The sequence below is a fragment of the Corythoichthys intestinalis genome, chromosome 18 (genome assembly GCF_030265065.1).
Source record: "Corythoichthys intestinalis isolate RoL2023-P3 chromosome 18, ASM3026506v1, whole genome shotgun sequence".
Taxonomy (NCBI): Eukaryota; Metazoa; Chordata; class Actinopteri; order Syngnathiformes; family Syngnathidae; genus Corythoichthys; species Corythoichthys intestinalis.
The window spans coordinates 10,777,552-10,792,586 of NC_080412.1; the positions used below are offsets into that span (position 1 = coordinate 10,777,552).

General features: G+C 41.5%; 1 protein-coding gene across 2 annotated transcripts in view; it reads left to right on the top strand.

The window, feature by feature from the left end:
• The window catches only part of LOC130906486 (protocadherin Fat 3), a 136,507-nt gene that overhangs the window by 76,526 nt on the left and 44,946 nt on the right, over positions 1–15,035 (top strand). For both annotated transcript variants that reach the window (XM_057820875.1, XM_057820877.1), the window contains exons 23-32: positions 805–1,169; positions 2,194–2,347; positions 8,024–8,131; positions 8,205–8,388; positions 8,464–8,684; positions 8,851–9,303; positions 9,459–9,593; positions 9,671–10,004; positions 12,424–12,620; positions 14,818–14,971. In XM_057820875.1, coding sequence (XP_057676858.1) covers positions 805–1,169; positions 2,194–2,347; positions 8,024–8,131; positions 8,205–8,388; positions 8,464–8,684; positions 8,851–9,303; positions 9,459–9,593; positions 9,671–10,004; positions 12,424–12,620; positions 14,818–14,971 — 2,305 coding nt within the window. The remainder of the gene's footprint in view (positions 1–804; positions 1,170–2,193; positions 2,348–8,023; positions 8,132–8,204; positions 8,389–8,463; positions 8,685–8,850; positions 9,304–9,458; positions 9,594–9,670; positions 10,005–12,423; positions 12,621–14,817; positions 14,972–15,035) is intronic.

The window sequence follows — 15,035 nt, forward strand, 5'->3', positions numbered from 1 at the left end:
AGAAAACGTCTGACCTTTTCCGAATAATAGAGCACCACTGTGGAAACATTTGCACAAGATGACTTGTAATTAAACTGTCTGGATTTACAGAGATGATGTAATTATATTTGATCACGTCTTAAATCATCAGCATTAAAGCTTATTATTATTATTGCTGAGGGAACATTTGCTCAGGTGGGCATTTCTTCTGCCGCTATATATCCGCTTTATCTTTGCTGATTTTTCAGAGCTTGTGTCCAAATGCCCAAGCAAGAATGTATTGATTTTAGGGCGATCAGTGCATCAGGAGTTATGGCGGCCATACGCTCATGCCAGTAGCGGGTGTAAATCTCTTGGACCTTCATCACATTGACCTTGTGGAGTTGACTTATTAGAGTTTGTTGTTTTAGCATCACGCATCTCTTTGCTATATAGGGTTCAAATCTGAAAGCAATTGAGTTAAATGTTTCAGAGAAATGTTGTCTTTGAAGAACTGCTGGAAATACGGTTAGTTTAAAATGTTGCTTTTTAGACATGATTTCCTCCGATTCCGTGTTTTTTTGGTATACTGATCATAGACAAGTCTACCAATTATCTTTTGCTAAGTGAAACTGGCATCACAGCCGAACCTTGATTAAATAACTCATCACATTTATGGGAAAATATGAGATTTAAGACATTTTAATGCCAATTAGGGCCTTTTTTGAAGATAATGAATTCAAAGCCTTATAAGACTTTTCAAGGCTCCATGGGAACCCTGTGATAGATAAATCTACGAGATTTCATGATGCTAAAGTATAACCACTACATGTTGTCTCGTTGCAGGTATTTGCTCAAGATCAAGACTCGGACAAGAACTCCAGAGTGAGCTACGAGATCGTATCAGACGTCTACAACAGCAGCGACTACTTCTTTATAGAACGTGACAGCGGCCTGCTGTTGACGGCGCGGCTGTTGGACTACGAGCGCATCCAGCGCTTTAACTTCATAATGCGGGCGACAGACGGTGGCGAGCCGGCGCTCAGCAGCGACGTAAGCGTCACGGTGACCGTCGCCGACACCAACGACAACCCGCCCGACTTCAGCCAGACGCTATACGAGGCCTTCGTCAGCCAGTTGGCGCCTAGAGGACATTTTGTGACCTGCGTTCAAGCCTCAGACGCGGACATGGGCGACGCTCAGAGGCTCAGGTATGTTTAAAGGTTACCGAAATAACTTGTTTAAAGGCCATACTGAAAGTACTCAATTATATTATGAGAATAAAGTCAAAATATTTGGGGAGAAAATCATTTTTTGACAGAATTAATTTTGAATTTTGTTGTTATCATGATTATTATGAGTATTATTATTATGATTTCTCATTAAATGTTCAACTTTCAAGTTTTGCTTTGATTTTTTATATTTGAACAAAAAAAATGCAGAAAATTACTTACAATACACAACGTTGTAAAAATTGTATATATATATTTTTTTTACCATAGATACCTTTGTTGCTAATTTGCCTCATACAATAAATTATACTGAATTTGAATTATTTTTAAGTCATTTTATTACTATTTCTTTATGAATATTATTTGTTATTTTTTTATGTATTTTGATTTTCTCAACTATATTCAACATCTAATTGAAAGCAAAACATTTGGATTTTAAATTGGATTTTAGATTATATACTGTATAAATAATAATATAATAAATATCAGATCTCAAATCCTTAATTTTTCTTTGAAAACTTTGGCGTCAAGGCTTGATTTTTTTAATAAATATTTTTTCAGAAAATACAGCAATTGCTTTTTTTCGATGCTAAAAAGTGGTTTCTTTGGTAAAAAGTCATACGTTTGAGGAAAATCAACGGAGTATGATGTCTGTATTTTTTTCCTAGAGAATAAAAATTCCGAAGATTGACTCTTTGGCTACTATTGACTGCGCTAGACATCCAAACCATTTTGACTGGGAGGGTTGGCAGCGATCGAAATATAATAAAGGAAAATTAAGTCTCAATTTTTCAAAATATATTATTAAAAAAAATGTCAAAATATTAAATTTTCAATTCCATTGACAGCAAATGGATTGGATGCCTATCACCTTCACTGAAAGATGAGCATAATATGAGAATTAAGTCAATTTTTTATTCTAATTCATCAGTGGATTGTATGTTTGAGTAATCTTCAAATTCCAAATTTCAAAATAATCGTCAACTCCCCATTCATACCGTAGGTACAGCATCCTGTCCGGTAACGAGCACATGACGTTCTTCATGGAGGCGGAGAGCGGCGTTCTGCGTCTGTCTAACAAGAGGCGACAGAGCATGAAGCTTTCATATCAGCTTAATGTGTCCGTGTCTGACGGCGTCTTCACCAACACGGCTCAGGTGACACTGCCGCGCCAACCCGTGCGCTCGCTCAATTAGTGAACACCCGGCGTTCGGCAAGCGACCCGGCCCGAGTCCGTCGAGGTTAATGCTTGTTCACGTCACGTCAAATTTACTGACGGGAGCGGCTGCCAAGTAGAACGCTCTGTCTCGTGGTTTTTGCTGCGTCCGCTCTTTTGTAATTGCCTATATTAAGTGTGAGCGCTTCTGGAATTGTAATAAGCGGAACGACTGGGCTGAAAAAAAGAGCCGAGGTGTCCAACCCAGATGCTTTGATGACAGTATGAATTCTTTCAGTGCCATTGATGATGATAGACGTTCAATCATGTGGCTCTTAACAACTAAATTAAAACTCTTCAAAGCAACACTAGGTAACTTTCAACCTTTATAAAATATTTTCATAACATTTGTGATGACATGTACACTGACAACTAGTTAAATGACACCTCTTTTATATCTTGAAGGAGTCTGTATCGCTTTCACCAGCACTAATTATCTTTGAGGAGGGTGGCCACACAAAAAGAATACAAATGTGCTGACTGCTTTACGGCATACTTCACGTCCTCCTTTCCCCATTCATTATAAAGACGGAAGTCAATACAAGCGCTTTCGCACGAATTCTGCAAAGGTGGGAAAGCAACAAAAGAGACAAAAGTATTGTTCGAGGAGAGAAAAAAAGGGAGGCTACCAGGATACTCAAGAATAATCATTGGCCCGGCTTACAATCGCTGGCGTGACACTCCACCCTCGACCCCCCTCAGCGTTGACGAGCTCGGTTGGACTTGGGTGGTTAGCCACACTAAGCCACATGGTTGCTTGCTAACTGTTACATGTTTATTGTTGAGCCACAACCTGATTCATTACCTTATTACTATTCATCTTTCACACAGCCGCTGGAAACAGAAATGTCTTTTAATCCAGCTGCAGGCGACCAGGAGATTGATTTTTGATTGATTGGTGTTTTTACGACACAGTGTGGGTGTGCGCAGGTCCTCATGGGAAACGCAGTCTTCCTTAAGATAAAACACTACCGCTTTTGTCCACCGGCGTCACTAAAATCGACCAACACTGAAAAGTTAAATAAGCCCCTTTTACACACACTGAAACACTGGGAATATAGCAGGATTCAACCGTGCAGCAGTTGTAAGTGAAAACAATTTCCAGGGTCAACTGAGACGGAGAATACTCTGATATTTAACGGGTCGCGTCTTAGTATAATGTCCGGGATTTTCCCAGGAAGCGGTGTGCGTGAAAGCGGGCGTTAAATTTCCAGGTCAAAGCACGATGGCTGATGACGTAAATGTCATGGGGGGCCCATCGTCACTTCCTCTTTCTTCGCAGTAAGACGAAAAGCGGTAAACAAACATCTCAATTATCAACATAGCAAGCTGGAAATAGCTCAATTCAACTGAAAACTAGGGCTGTCAAAATTAACGCGTTAACGCGCGGTAATTAATTTTTTAAATTAATCACGTTAAAATATTTGACGCAATTAACGCACATGTCCCTCTCAGACAGTATTCTGCCTTTTGGTAAGTTTTACAGCAAGGCGTTTTGTGCTGTCTAACAGCGAACTCTTGTGGTCGCTTTGCGACATGGTTTATGTTTTTTCTTTCCAGTTCAATATGGCTGCACGACGTCTCTGTTGTGCTTATATGATCCTTGGAAAAGATTTGTCCGTAAGTATGGTTGTTGTAAAGAATGTACATATTATGTTAATAAGCGAAATGTTATATTTTTTGTATGAGACGCTTTTTGTTTATGTTTAGTCAACCTGTATAGCCTGCTAAGCTAACGTTGTTGCTAATGCAATGCTTTTTTACTTTTTTAAGTTTTACGTAAACGGTCTAAAGAGGACAATGGTTTGAGGCCATTTTATTAATAAATCAGATGAAAAAGGAAGAAGTCTGATTATTAAGGCGTCGTTCACTAGCTGTCTAGCTTTGGAAAAAGTAGACGGTTCGGAGTGAGGACAGCATAGACAGATTTAAATGACAGTAGAGTGAAATGCCCACTACAGTCCTTATGTACCGTATGTTGAATGTATATATCCATCTTGTGTCTTATCTTTCCATTCCACAATTTATTTTACAGAATATATATATAATCCACAGAAAAATAAGGCATATTTTATAGATGGTTTGAATTGCGATTAATTGCGATTAATTAATTTTTAAGCTGTAATTAACTCGATTAAAAATTTTAATCGTTTGACAGCCCAACTGAAAACATAACGAAATTAAATTGCCACGGCATCGTAGAGCCAAGGAAGAGAGTCCATCGTTCATCTTTGAAAATGTGTGGTTTATTTTGTTGCCGATGTTAGAGTCCGCCGAATCTGTGGAAACAAGATTGTACCGCATTGGCCCGAATATACAGTGGGGAGAACAAGTATTTGATACACTGCCGATTTTGCTGGTTTTCCCACTTGAAAGCTATGTAGAAGTCTGTAATTTGTATCATAAGTTCCCTTTAACTGTGAGGGACGGAATCTAATACAAAAATCCAGAAAATCACATTGTATAATTTTTAAATAATAAATTTGTATTTAACTGCATGAAATAAGTATTTGATACATTACCAACTGGTAAATATTTCGACTCTTTGTTCTTTTTTAAGAACCCCTCCTGTTCTCCACTCATTACCAGAAGTAACTGCACCTGTTTGAACTTGTTACCTGTATAAAAGACACCTGTTCACATGCTCAAACAAACAAACTCCACCCTCTCCACAATGGCCAAGACCAAAGAGCTGTGTCAGGACATCAGGGATAAAAATATTGACCTGCACAAGGCTGGGATGGGCTACAGGAAAATAAGCAAGCAGCTTGGTGAGAAGGTAACAACTGTTGGAGCGATTATTAGAAAATGGAAGAAGTTCAAGTTGACGGTCAATCTGCCTCGTTCTGGGGCTCCATGCAAGATCTCACCTCGTGGGGCATCACTGATCATGAGGAAGGTGAGGGATCAGCCCAGAACTACACGGCAGGACCTGAAGAGAGCTGGAACCACCGTCTCAAAGAAAACCATCGGCAACACATTATGCTGCATGGATTAAAATCCTACAGCGCACGCAAGGTCCCGCTGCTGAAGCCAGTGCATGTCCAGACACATCTGAAATTTGCCACTGACCATCTGGATGATCCAGAGGAGCAATGGAATAAGGTCATATGGTCGGATGAGACCAAAATTGAACTTTTTGGTCTAAACTCAGCTCATCGTGTTTGGAGGAAAAAGAAGGATGAGTACAACCCCAAAAACACCATCCCAACCGTGAAACATGGATGAGTAAACATCATTTTTTGGGGCTGCTTCTCTGCCAAGGGTACAGGACGACTGCACCGTATTGAGGGGAGGATGGATAGGGCTATGTATTGCCAGATCTTGGCTGACAACCTCCTTCCTTCAGTGAGAGCCCTGAAGATGAGTCTTCCAGCATGACATCGACCCAAAGCACACAGCTAAGGCAACTAAAGAGTGGCTACGTAAGAAGCATCTTAAGGTCCTGGAGTGGCCTAGCCAGTCACCAGATCTGAACCCGATAGAAAATCTATGGAGGGAACTGAAAGTCTGTGTTGCCCGGCAGCAGCCCCGAAACCCGAAGGCTCTGGAGAAGATCTGCATGGAGGAGTGGGCCAAAATCCCTGCTGCAGTGCGTGCAAACCTTGTCAAGGACAACAGGAAACGTTTGGTATCTGTAATAGCAAACAAAGGTTTCTGTACCAAATGTTAAGTTCGATTTTTGTGATGTATCAAATACTTATTTCATGCAATTAAATGCAAATTTATTATTTAAAAATCATTCAACGTGATTTTCTGGGTTTTTTTGTATTAAATTCCGTTCATCACGGTTGAAGAGAACTTATGATACAAATTACAGACCTCTACATGCTTTGCAAGGGGGAAAAGCAGCAAAATCGGCAGTGTATCAAATACTTGTTCTCCCCACTGTAAGACGGCCCTGATTATAAAACGACCCCCTCTTTTTCAAGACTCAAGTTTGAAAAAAGACTTTTTGATCACCAAATTTTTATACAGAAAATAATTACAGTACATCTGAAACAAATGATTATAACAATATATTTGAGAGAAAAAGCATGTTATTTTGCCTCATTCAAATCTTAATATCTGAACATTTAAATATGTAAACTAAAGTGCAATCACATTCGTATATGAATGGCTTCTGGTTTTTGAAATGTAAATAAACCAATCTATTGTTATAAAACAACAAAATTGCAATAACTGCATTAACCATCAAAGTGAGGTCTAACTGTAACTGTAGTCTTGAAACAAATCTGAAAAAGGAAAAACATTGCAATAAAATAATGCAAACTGGTTAAACTTGAGAGTAGCTGAGATCTGTCATGACAAAACATTACTCCTCAAGTTCAGCATTTGCTTCAATGATATCTGGTGCCATGTAGCATCGTGAATGGGTATAATGTCTGGACCGCGAATATAAGACGACCCCCACTTTTTCAGTCTTATTTCAATGCAAAAAATTATATTCGGGCCAATACGATACTTCGAAGCAGAAAACTGAGGGATGCGTTGAAGGGTTTATTAAATACATATTTTCTACCATCACCAAGATCTGCACCCGCGGCGGCACCACCAGGGCACGGGCCCGAGGCTTCTACTAGGCGGGGCCTGAGGCGCGGGGAGAGAGCGAGCCTCTCCCCACCGCTGCCCTGCAAACAAAAATACACATGATTGCGGAAAAGGGGGAATAACACAATGGGTCCGTGACAGTAAGTCGACGGGGATCAATAATACTAACCTAAGCGGTAGGCAGAGAGCCCATAAGACAACAAAACAAATACAGTACACTCAACTACTAGCACAACGTAGGGGATTTCAGAACAAGGGCGGCAGAGGTGTCCAATGGCACCCAACAAGTAATATCTGGACACCCTTCTCTTGAATCGCCTGGGCTTGAATACAGTCTTGATAAGCTTGAATTGGTTGCAGTTACGACATCGGGAACGCTCACTCTGGAACAAAACACGATTTGACCAACATTGTGACAGCCGATGCCGACTAAAAATGACGTAATGTCCAGGTTATAATATCACGCCAAGATTCCGCCCCACACAGAGAGCGCCAGTGGGCAACATGGGGCAAGTCTGTGAAAGTGTCCAACCCGCGTCATTCTCGGGACATCTTTACATGCGTGAAAGCTATGACGCGAGTAAATGCCGCCTCACCTTACACAGGAATTTCCCTGGATATATGTGTGAAAAGGGCTATAGTGTTGCTTTAAATGAGTTAAGACTAGTATTAGTCCAATCCATTTGAAGTGGGAGGGTGGCAGTGAATGAACATCCTTAAATGGCAACCAATGCCTTAACAAGGAACATGCAAAAAATATCCTGTTAGTCGTATCAGGAGTAGGGCAAAATCAAATACACCCCATGACACGAAATTTCTGGTGACCTGTGGTTTGTATAAAAATGACAGTATCAATGCTTTTGCAATCAAATATAATATCCGGATACAACATATTAGTATCAATACTTTTTATAGGTTTGACAACACTAGAGACATACAGCTCATCGCTTTGTAAAAATCCTATTTTAAGCTGCAGGGTTTAAACCGGAGCGAAAAAAATAGCAGGTTAGGGTTAGGGTCATAGTCCGAAAATTACACTAGTCGTGATTTTGATTGTGCTTCCCAGGTGGTGGTTTATGTGCTGGGAGCTAACCTGTACAGTCCAGTGTTCAGTCAGAGGTTTTACCTGGCTGAGGTTCCGGAGAATGCACCACCTGGTTCAAAGGTCATCCAGGTATGTTCATTTTTTGAAGTCATTTCCTACCATGTGGCCTGTCAGTGTGACGCTCTGTGTGGTGGTGTTGCAGGTCCGTGCTACCGACGAGGATTCGGGACTCTTTGGTCAGATAACTTACTCCTTCATCAACGACTTTGGAAAAAGTCGCTTCGCTGTGGACGCAGATGGACTTATTGCCACCACGCAGAGGCTAGATCGAGAGGACCCTCTTAACAAAGATATCCTGCTCACCGTCATGGCCCTGGATGGCGGAGGTACCATTGTCAACATCACCCTCTAGCTTTGGTACCTTATACATAAACAAGATAAATCCAAACATTCATTTGCAGGCCGGGCGTCTTTCTGCACGGTTAGAGTGGTGCTGGCAGACGAGAACGACAATGCCCCACGTTTCCGGGCGGTGGAGTACCGCATGAGCATCAAGGCCGACGTGGGCAAAGGCTCTCTGGTCACACAGATCCAGGCTAGCGACCCCGATGCCGGCGCCAACGGCAGGATCGTCTATTCTCTCTACAGCGAGGCTCGCTTGTCTCTCGTCGATGTCCTTGAGGTCAGGTTGAACGATCGACTAGTGTATACACTAGTAATGATAGATTGAACTTCTACTTGTGATAACTCATTTAAAGAGTTTTAATTTAGCAAAAGACACTAAAGCAGTCACAGGAGTGACATCCTTTGTTAACAAAAAGCCACCGGCCGCCTGTCACGTTCCACAGGTGGAGTCGGACAGCGGCTGGATGATGACCAAGAGCTCGGTGGCACACCTTCAGGGAACGGTGCTGTCCTTCTTTGTCAAGGCCACAGACTGCGGCTCGCCAGCCAAACACTCGCTAGTGTCAGCCTTCGTCCACGTGCTGCCTCCCGCCGCCTTCATTCCATCCTTTAGCCAGCCTCAGTACTCCTTCACGGTCCCCGAAGACACGCCGGCTGGCACGGCTTTGGGCTCCGTCTACACTGGCCCGGGCCAGAGCGCCGCCTTCTCGATTGTGGCCGGGGAGACGTCAGACAGCAACCGTGGCGGGACCTTCTTGGTGGAGGCCGACACGGGAATTGTCCGCCTGGTCGAGCCACTCGACTACGAGCGCGTCCCTGTCTACCGCTTCAAGGTGGCCGCTGCCACCCGCAGGGACCTGATCGAGGCCATCACTAGCGTGGATGTGGAAGTCAAGGTCGGTGATGATGACGCGGTTTTTTGGTTTTTTATTGGGCAACGGCAAGAAGCCGATAGATTCATAATGTTGAAGCCGCTATTTAACTCATTCACTGCCTGTGACAGTGATCAAATCCATTTGAATCATTCTAAAACAAAACTCTACGACGGCAGGTGCAGGACGTGAATGACAACGAGCCGACGTTCGAGACGGAGACCTACGTGGCCACCGTCATGGAGGGCATGCCAGTCGGCACCAGGGTGGTCCAAGTGCGAGCGCAGGACCCCGACTGGGGCTCCAACGGTCAGGTGGGTCACTGACATGGAACAATTGTTCGTGAGCTCGCTCGTATCTAAAGACACCAATTATCAAAATGTAAAAAAAGGTCATATACAGCCTGGAAGAGTCACCGCCCGTGTTCGCCATCGACAGCAAGACAGGCTGGATCACCACCGCTGGTGCCATGGACCACGAGGCACGCTCAAGCTACAGCTTCCGCGTGGTGGCGTCCGACCTGGGCGAATCGAGAACTCTGCGGTCTGCCGCTGCTGTCACTGTGACTGTTTCGGACATCAACGACAACCCGCCGCGCTTCCGGCGGGCGCTGTACCGTGGCGCCGTCAAGGAGAGTGACCCGCCCGGTGAGGTGGTGGCCGTACTCAAAACCCAGGACGATGACGGGACTGACCAGAACCGCGTGGTCAGCTTCTACATCACCGGTGAGAGGCACTTATTGGCTGCCATTGACGGCGATAGATGTCCAATCATGTGGCTCTTAAAAACTAAATTAACTCTAAATAAACTCTTTAAATGAGTAAACGTACAACCCACTGGGATCTGGGAGGGTGGCAGCGAATGAGCAATATTTCCCTGCCAACCCTCCCACTTCAAACGGATTGGACAGCTAGTGCCTTCATTGGCAGCCAATGATCTAACAGATGTGATAACATTACTTATAGTATGAAGTATGAACGCAATAGTAGCGGTTTCAGGGGGGTTTTTTTGCAAAAATTGAGTGCTGCTGTCAATGCGATGTTAATTACCGTATTGGCCCGAATATAAGACGGTGTTTTTTGCATTGAAATAAGACTGAAAAAGAGGGGGTTGTCTTGTATTCGCGGTCTAGACATTATACCCATTCACGACGCTAGATGGCGCCAGATATCATTGAAGCGATGTTCTGTCATGACAGATCTCAGCTACTCTCAAGTTTAACCAGTTAGCATTATTTTATTGCAATGTTTTTCCTTATTAAGATTTGTTTCAAGACTACAGTTACAGTTAGACTTCACTTTGATGGTTAATGTAGTTATTGAAATGTTGTTTTATCACAATAGATTGGTTTATTTATATTTCAAACACCAGAAGCCATTCATTTACAAATGTGATTGCACTTTAGTTTACATATTTAAATGTTCAGATATTAAGATTTGAATGAGGCAAAATAACATGCTTTTTCTCTCAAATATATTGTTATAATCATTTGTTTCAGATGTACTGTAATTATTTTCTGTATAAAAATTAATTTGGTGTTCAAAAAGTTTTTTTTTGAAATTTGAGTCTTGAAAAAGAGGGTGTCGTCTTATAATCAGGGCCGTCTTATATTCGGGCCAATATGGTATGTTAACCATGCTAATTAGCAATGTTATGTATCTCCATAGCATTGGTAAAACCAACTTGCTATTTATCAACTTTTATGTTTCCACTACTTTGTGTGACGTACCTTGACTTTTGCAATGTATTCGATCAGTGAGGAAACCCATCCAATATGGCAAAGATTCAGAACGCCTTCCTTGACATTTTACTATGTGTTGCTGTCTGGTGGTAAAGTTATCAGAGCCAATCAGAATGACGCTCCATACTGAAAATTATCTTTTTTTTCCTACCCCTTTTTACTCATTTCATTTCCTATCTTTTACTTTGTAACAGAAGTGTTTTCAAATGTAATTGAGTAAATTAATTCCAACAAAATGTACTCAAGTAAAGGTAAAGTCATTTTGAAAAATACAAAAAAATTACAAGTCACTCCAAAAAAAAACCGACCGCAGGTTTTAATGCACATATCCGATTTTTTCGTGTTTTTCCAACTCGAGGGAGGCAATAACTTGATGGTCTGAATAGGACAAGTCACATAGAAGTGAACCATTTCAAATCCGATCTAGGTCACTTTCATATGTGATCATAAAATCTGATCAGGGCCACATTTTTCAAAATCTGGCCGCGGTCTGAACTCTCAAGTCTCCCAAATCGGAATTCATGCAGCAATTACGTCAGCAATGAGTGAGAGAGGCAGGGAGGACGGCGTCAGCGACTGAGCTGTAGATTAGCGTTAGCGTCTAGCTTGAACTCTGCTTTCAGGCAGGAGGCGGGCTTTACTACAGTCAGAAAAAAATATAAAATGAAAAAAGAGGATAAGCCAGAGAATTCTCGGTTTTCTTTCTGTATGCCGATTGCCCAATATTTCAATATTGCTTATATGGCCGAGAGTCGGGGCAAACTGCCCGTATGTGTGTGCATCATGCCAGCATGTGTTCTATCAATCCATATAAACTTTGAATATAAGACTAACGGGGATTATTTAAGTCTGTTATTTGTGTCCTATTTTTGGAAATGTGATCACCCTAAAATGACGTAGAGCCAAAATGTGTAGTCATTTGTTTTGATGCTTCTACGCATGCAGGTCAGTTTGCTCAGCGCGTGTCAGAGTGCGTGTTAATGTGCATGAGTAATACTTAGTAACAGTCTGAACGGGCACGCCAAAAAAACAGATATGACGAAAAATCGGAGTTGTGCATGAAGATCTGCGGTTTGAACCTAGCCTAATAGTTCCAGAAACGAAAGTAAATCTTAATTCATTACTTTCCACTCCTGGTGTTTTGTATTCAAGACAAAATAGCATTGTTTTCCTGCCATTCAGCACTCACGCATTGGCCCAATGGAGGCATTGTAATAAAGGTCACACTCCACATTCTCAAATGTCGCACAGGCGTCGTCTCCTCCGCAACATGACTGATGCTTTTCGAATGCCGACGGCTTGGTTAAAACCATATAAAGGATGATTCGCATTCATCTTGAATGTTTTGTCAAAATTACGAGATGCCAGACTTTGCTTTGTTGTTCTTTTTTGTTGTTTGTCAGGCGGGAATTCAGGCGGTGTTTTTGGTCTGGCGCTGGTACAGGGTGAGTGGAAGGTGTACGTGAGCGGGCCACTGGACCGCGAGCGTCAGGACCGTTACCAGCTCAACATCACAGCCAGCGACGGCCTATATGTGGCCGGCGCCGCCGTAGAGGTCACTGTCATGGATGCCAACGACAACAGCCCCGTCTGCGACCAGGTGCTCAAAACACAACAGAGCAATCATTATCTCTACTAAGTTGGAGTTCCACCTAAAATGCATTTATTTAATATTAGTACCGTATTTCCTCATGAGGATCACGTGTGTGCTAGAGCCTATTTCTTTAACACTCACACGAAAGGACAATTTAGAGTGTTCAACCGACTTAGCATCCATGTTTTTCTGGATGTGGGAAGAAACCGGAGTAACGGCCCACACCGTTTGACCAACTTACACCATTCCAACTTCGAAGCGTTCCAAAAATTCACACGACTCAGTCTTTCAATTTTCCCCCTAACTTTCATGACTGCGCCAAAAACATTTTCAAAATTAGTCATGTGTACAGTTTTTTCCCCATTCACATAATTTACACATCAACAAATTCACAAAATCAAAGTGCACAAACGTTATCAGCAGAGGTGGGTAGTAACGCGTTACATTTACTCCATTACATTTACTTGCGTAACTTTTTGAGAAAAATGTACATCTAAAAGTTTTACTAAGCCATAATTTTTACTTGAGTAATTTTGTGAGGAAGAAACATATTCTTACTCTGTTACTTTAGGCTTCAGTAGTCGTTACATTTTTCGTCTTTATTCTTCATATTAGATTTTACTTCTTTTTTTTTGCCAGGAATGCCAACTCTACCAGTTTCACCAATGAGATGTCGCAACAATAATCATATAACTCCATCATACCAATCAGACTCAAGCTTGCCGTTTTATGATCACACCGACCTGTTTAGTCACGTGGCGGCTTTAAAGCACTGTAAAAAAAAAAAATATATATATATATATATATATATATATATTTGAAACGTATTTGACATAGAGCACTGCAGTCAACATGATTCAAAAACACAGATTGTAACTCTTTCCCAGTTTTTATTTGTCACCGATTGACCACGGAAAACTGAAGAAATATGATCCTTTTAATGTCATAATCGGAAATATGTTCTCTCCACTAGAGGGCACTCGTGCTCTTTGGACAAATGATGCTTCATTGCTGTAGATTTTTTTCCTCTCGCCAATGATTTCTTTTTGCATTTCTTTGGTTTAATTTGGTTGGGATGGTTTAGTTTTGTAATAGGTTCAATAACAACAGTTTATATGGATAATATTGCGATGAGAAAATCGGTAAAATTGTTAAAAGAAAATCGTAAGCAGTTACTCACAATGTTACTCATTACTTGAGTATTCTTTTCACCAAGTATTTTTTTAGTTGTACTTGAGTACGTTTTTTTTGGATGACTACGTATTTTTTTATTTTACTTGATTAATTATAATGTGAAGTAACGCTACTCTTACTTGAATAAAATTTTTGCCTACTTTACCCACTTCTGGTTATCAGCTAGTTTTGTCAAAATTTGAAAAAAATCTGTCATACATTGTCAAAGGCCCCATTCATTTACTTCCACAAAAACGTTTCCATTCACTCCTATTAATTTTCAACTTAGACCTCTCCAAAATTTCCCATTGGTGTTCATTATTCTTGCCAACAAAAAACTTCCAAAATTCATAAGAAGTGAGCAGACAATTCCCCAAAATATTCAGAGAATGACCCGAAATCAACAGTACGTGATGCAGAAATACCCTAAGATCAACAGAAGAACAAGAAATGACCCAAAAATGCCATAATATTAACATGAAATGATCCAAAATGTACAAGAAGTGTCCTAAGAATGCTGCCGAAATCTACAATTAGTGACTGTAAGTTCCGGAAAATTAACAAGGACAAAGTTGGCAGGAATTAGCCCATGGGAGAGCAAAGTGTCCTGACGCAATTTTTTCCCCTGGATATTCCATTTTCTAGTTATAATACAATATTTCATTTAACTTTGTCCAAACTAGGGTAGAAAGACCTTGGCTTAAACGCTCCACTGAGCAGCATTCTCGTTTGCCATTCATTTGTTATTTAATCAGTCCTCACCTCCATGAATTTTCCCTCCAAAATGCAACGCTTCCTCTGGGGCAATTTGTGCTCCAAAAGACATTTATTTGTGTAAACAATATGCTTCATTACAGTCAAGGGATGTTTTGCTGCTCTCACATCTGATGTTTCTTCTCCTCACTTACAATCTTAACCTTTTTAAAAAGTTTCTAAACTAAAGTAATAAAGTTTACAATCCATAAAAAGTTGACGTGACGTCGCTATTTTTGGATTTGATCGATAATGGGTGCACTTGTATGCGTGCCAGGCGGTGTACAGCGCCTCGTTCCCCGAGGACATGGCAGCCAACAAGGGCGTGCTGACGGTGGGCGCTTCCGACATTGACTCGGGTTCCAGTGCCGAGATCCAGTACTCACTATTTGGCATCGGAGTGGAGGACTTCTACATGGACGCCAACACAGGTACCTCAAAACACTTAATTTGGGTCGAAGTTCTTCACCCATTTGTTTTTTATGTTTATCTTCT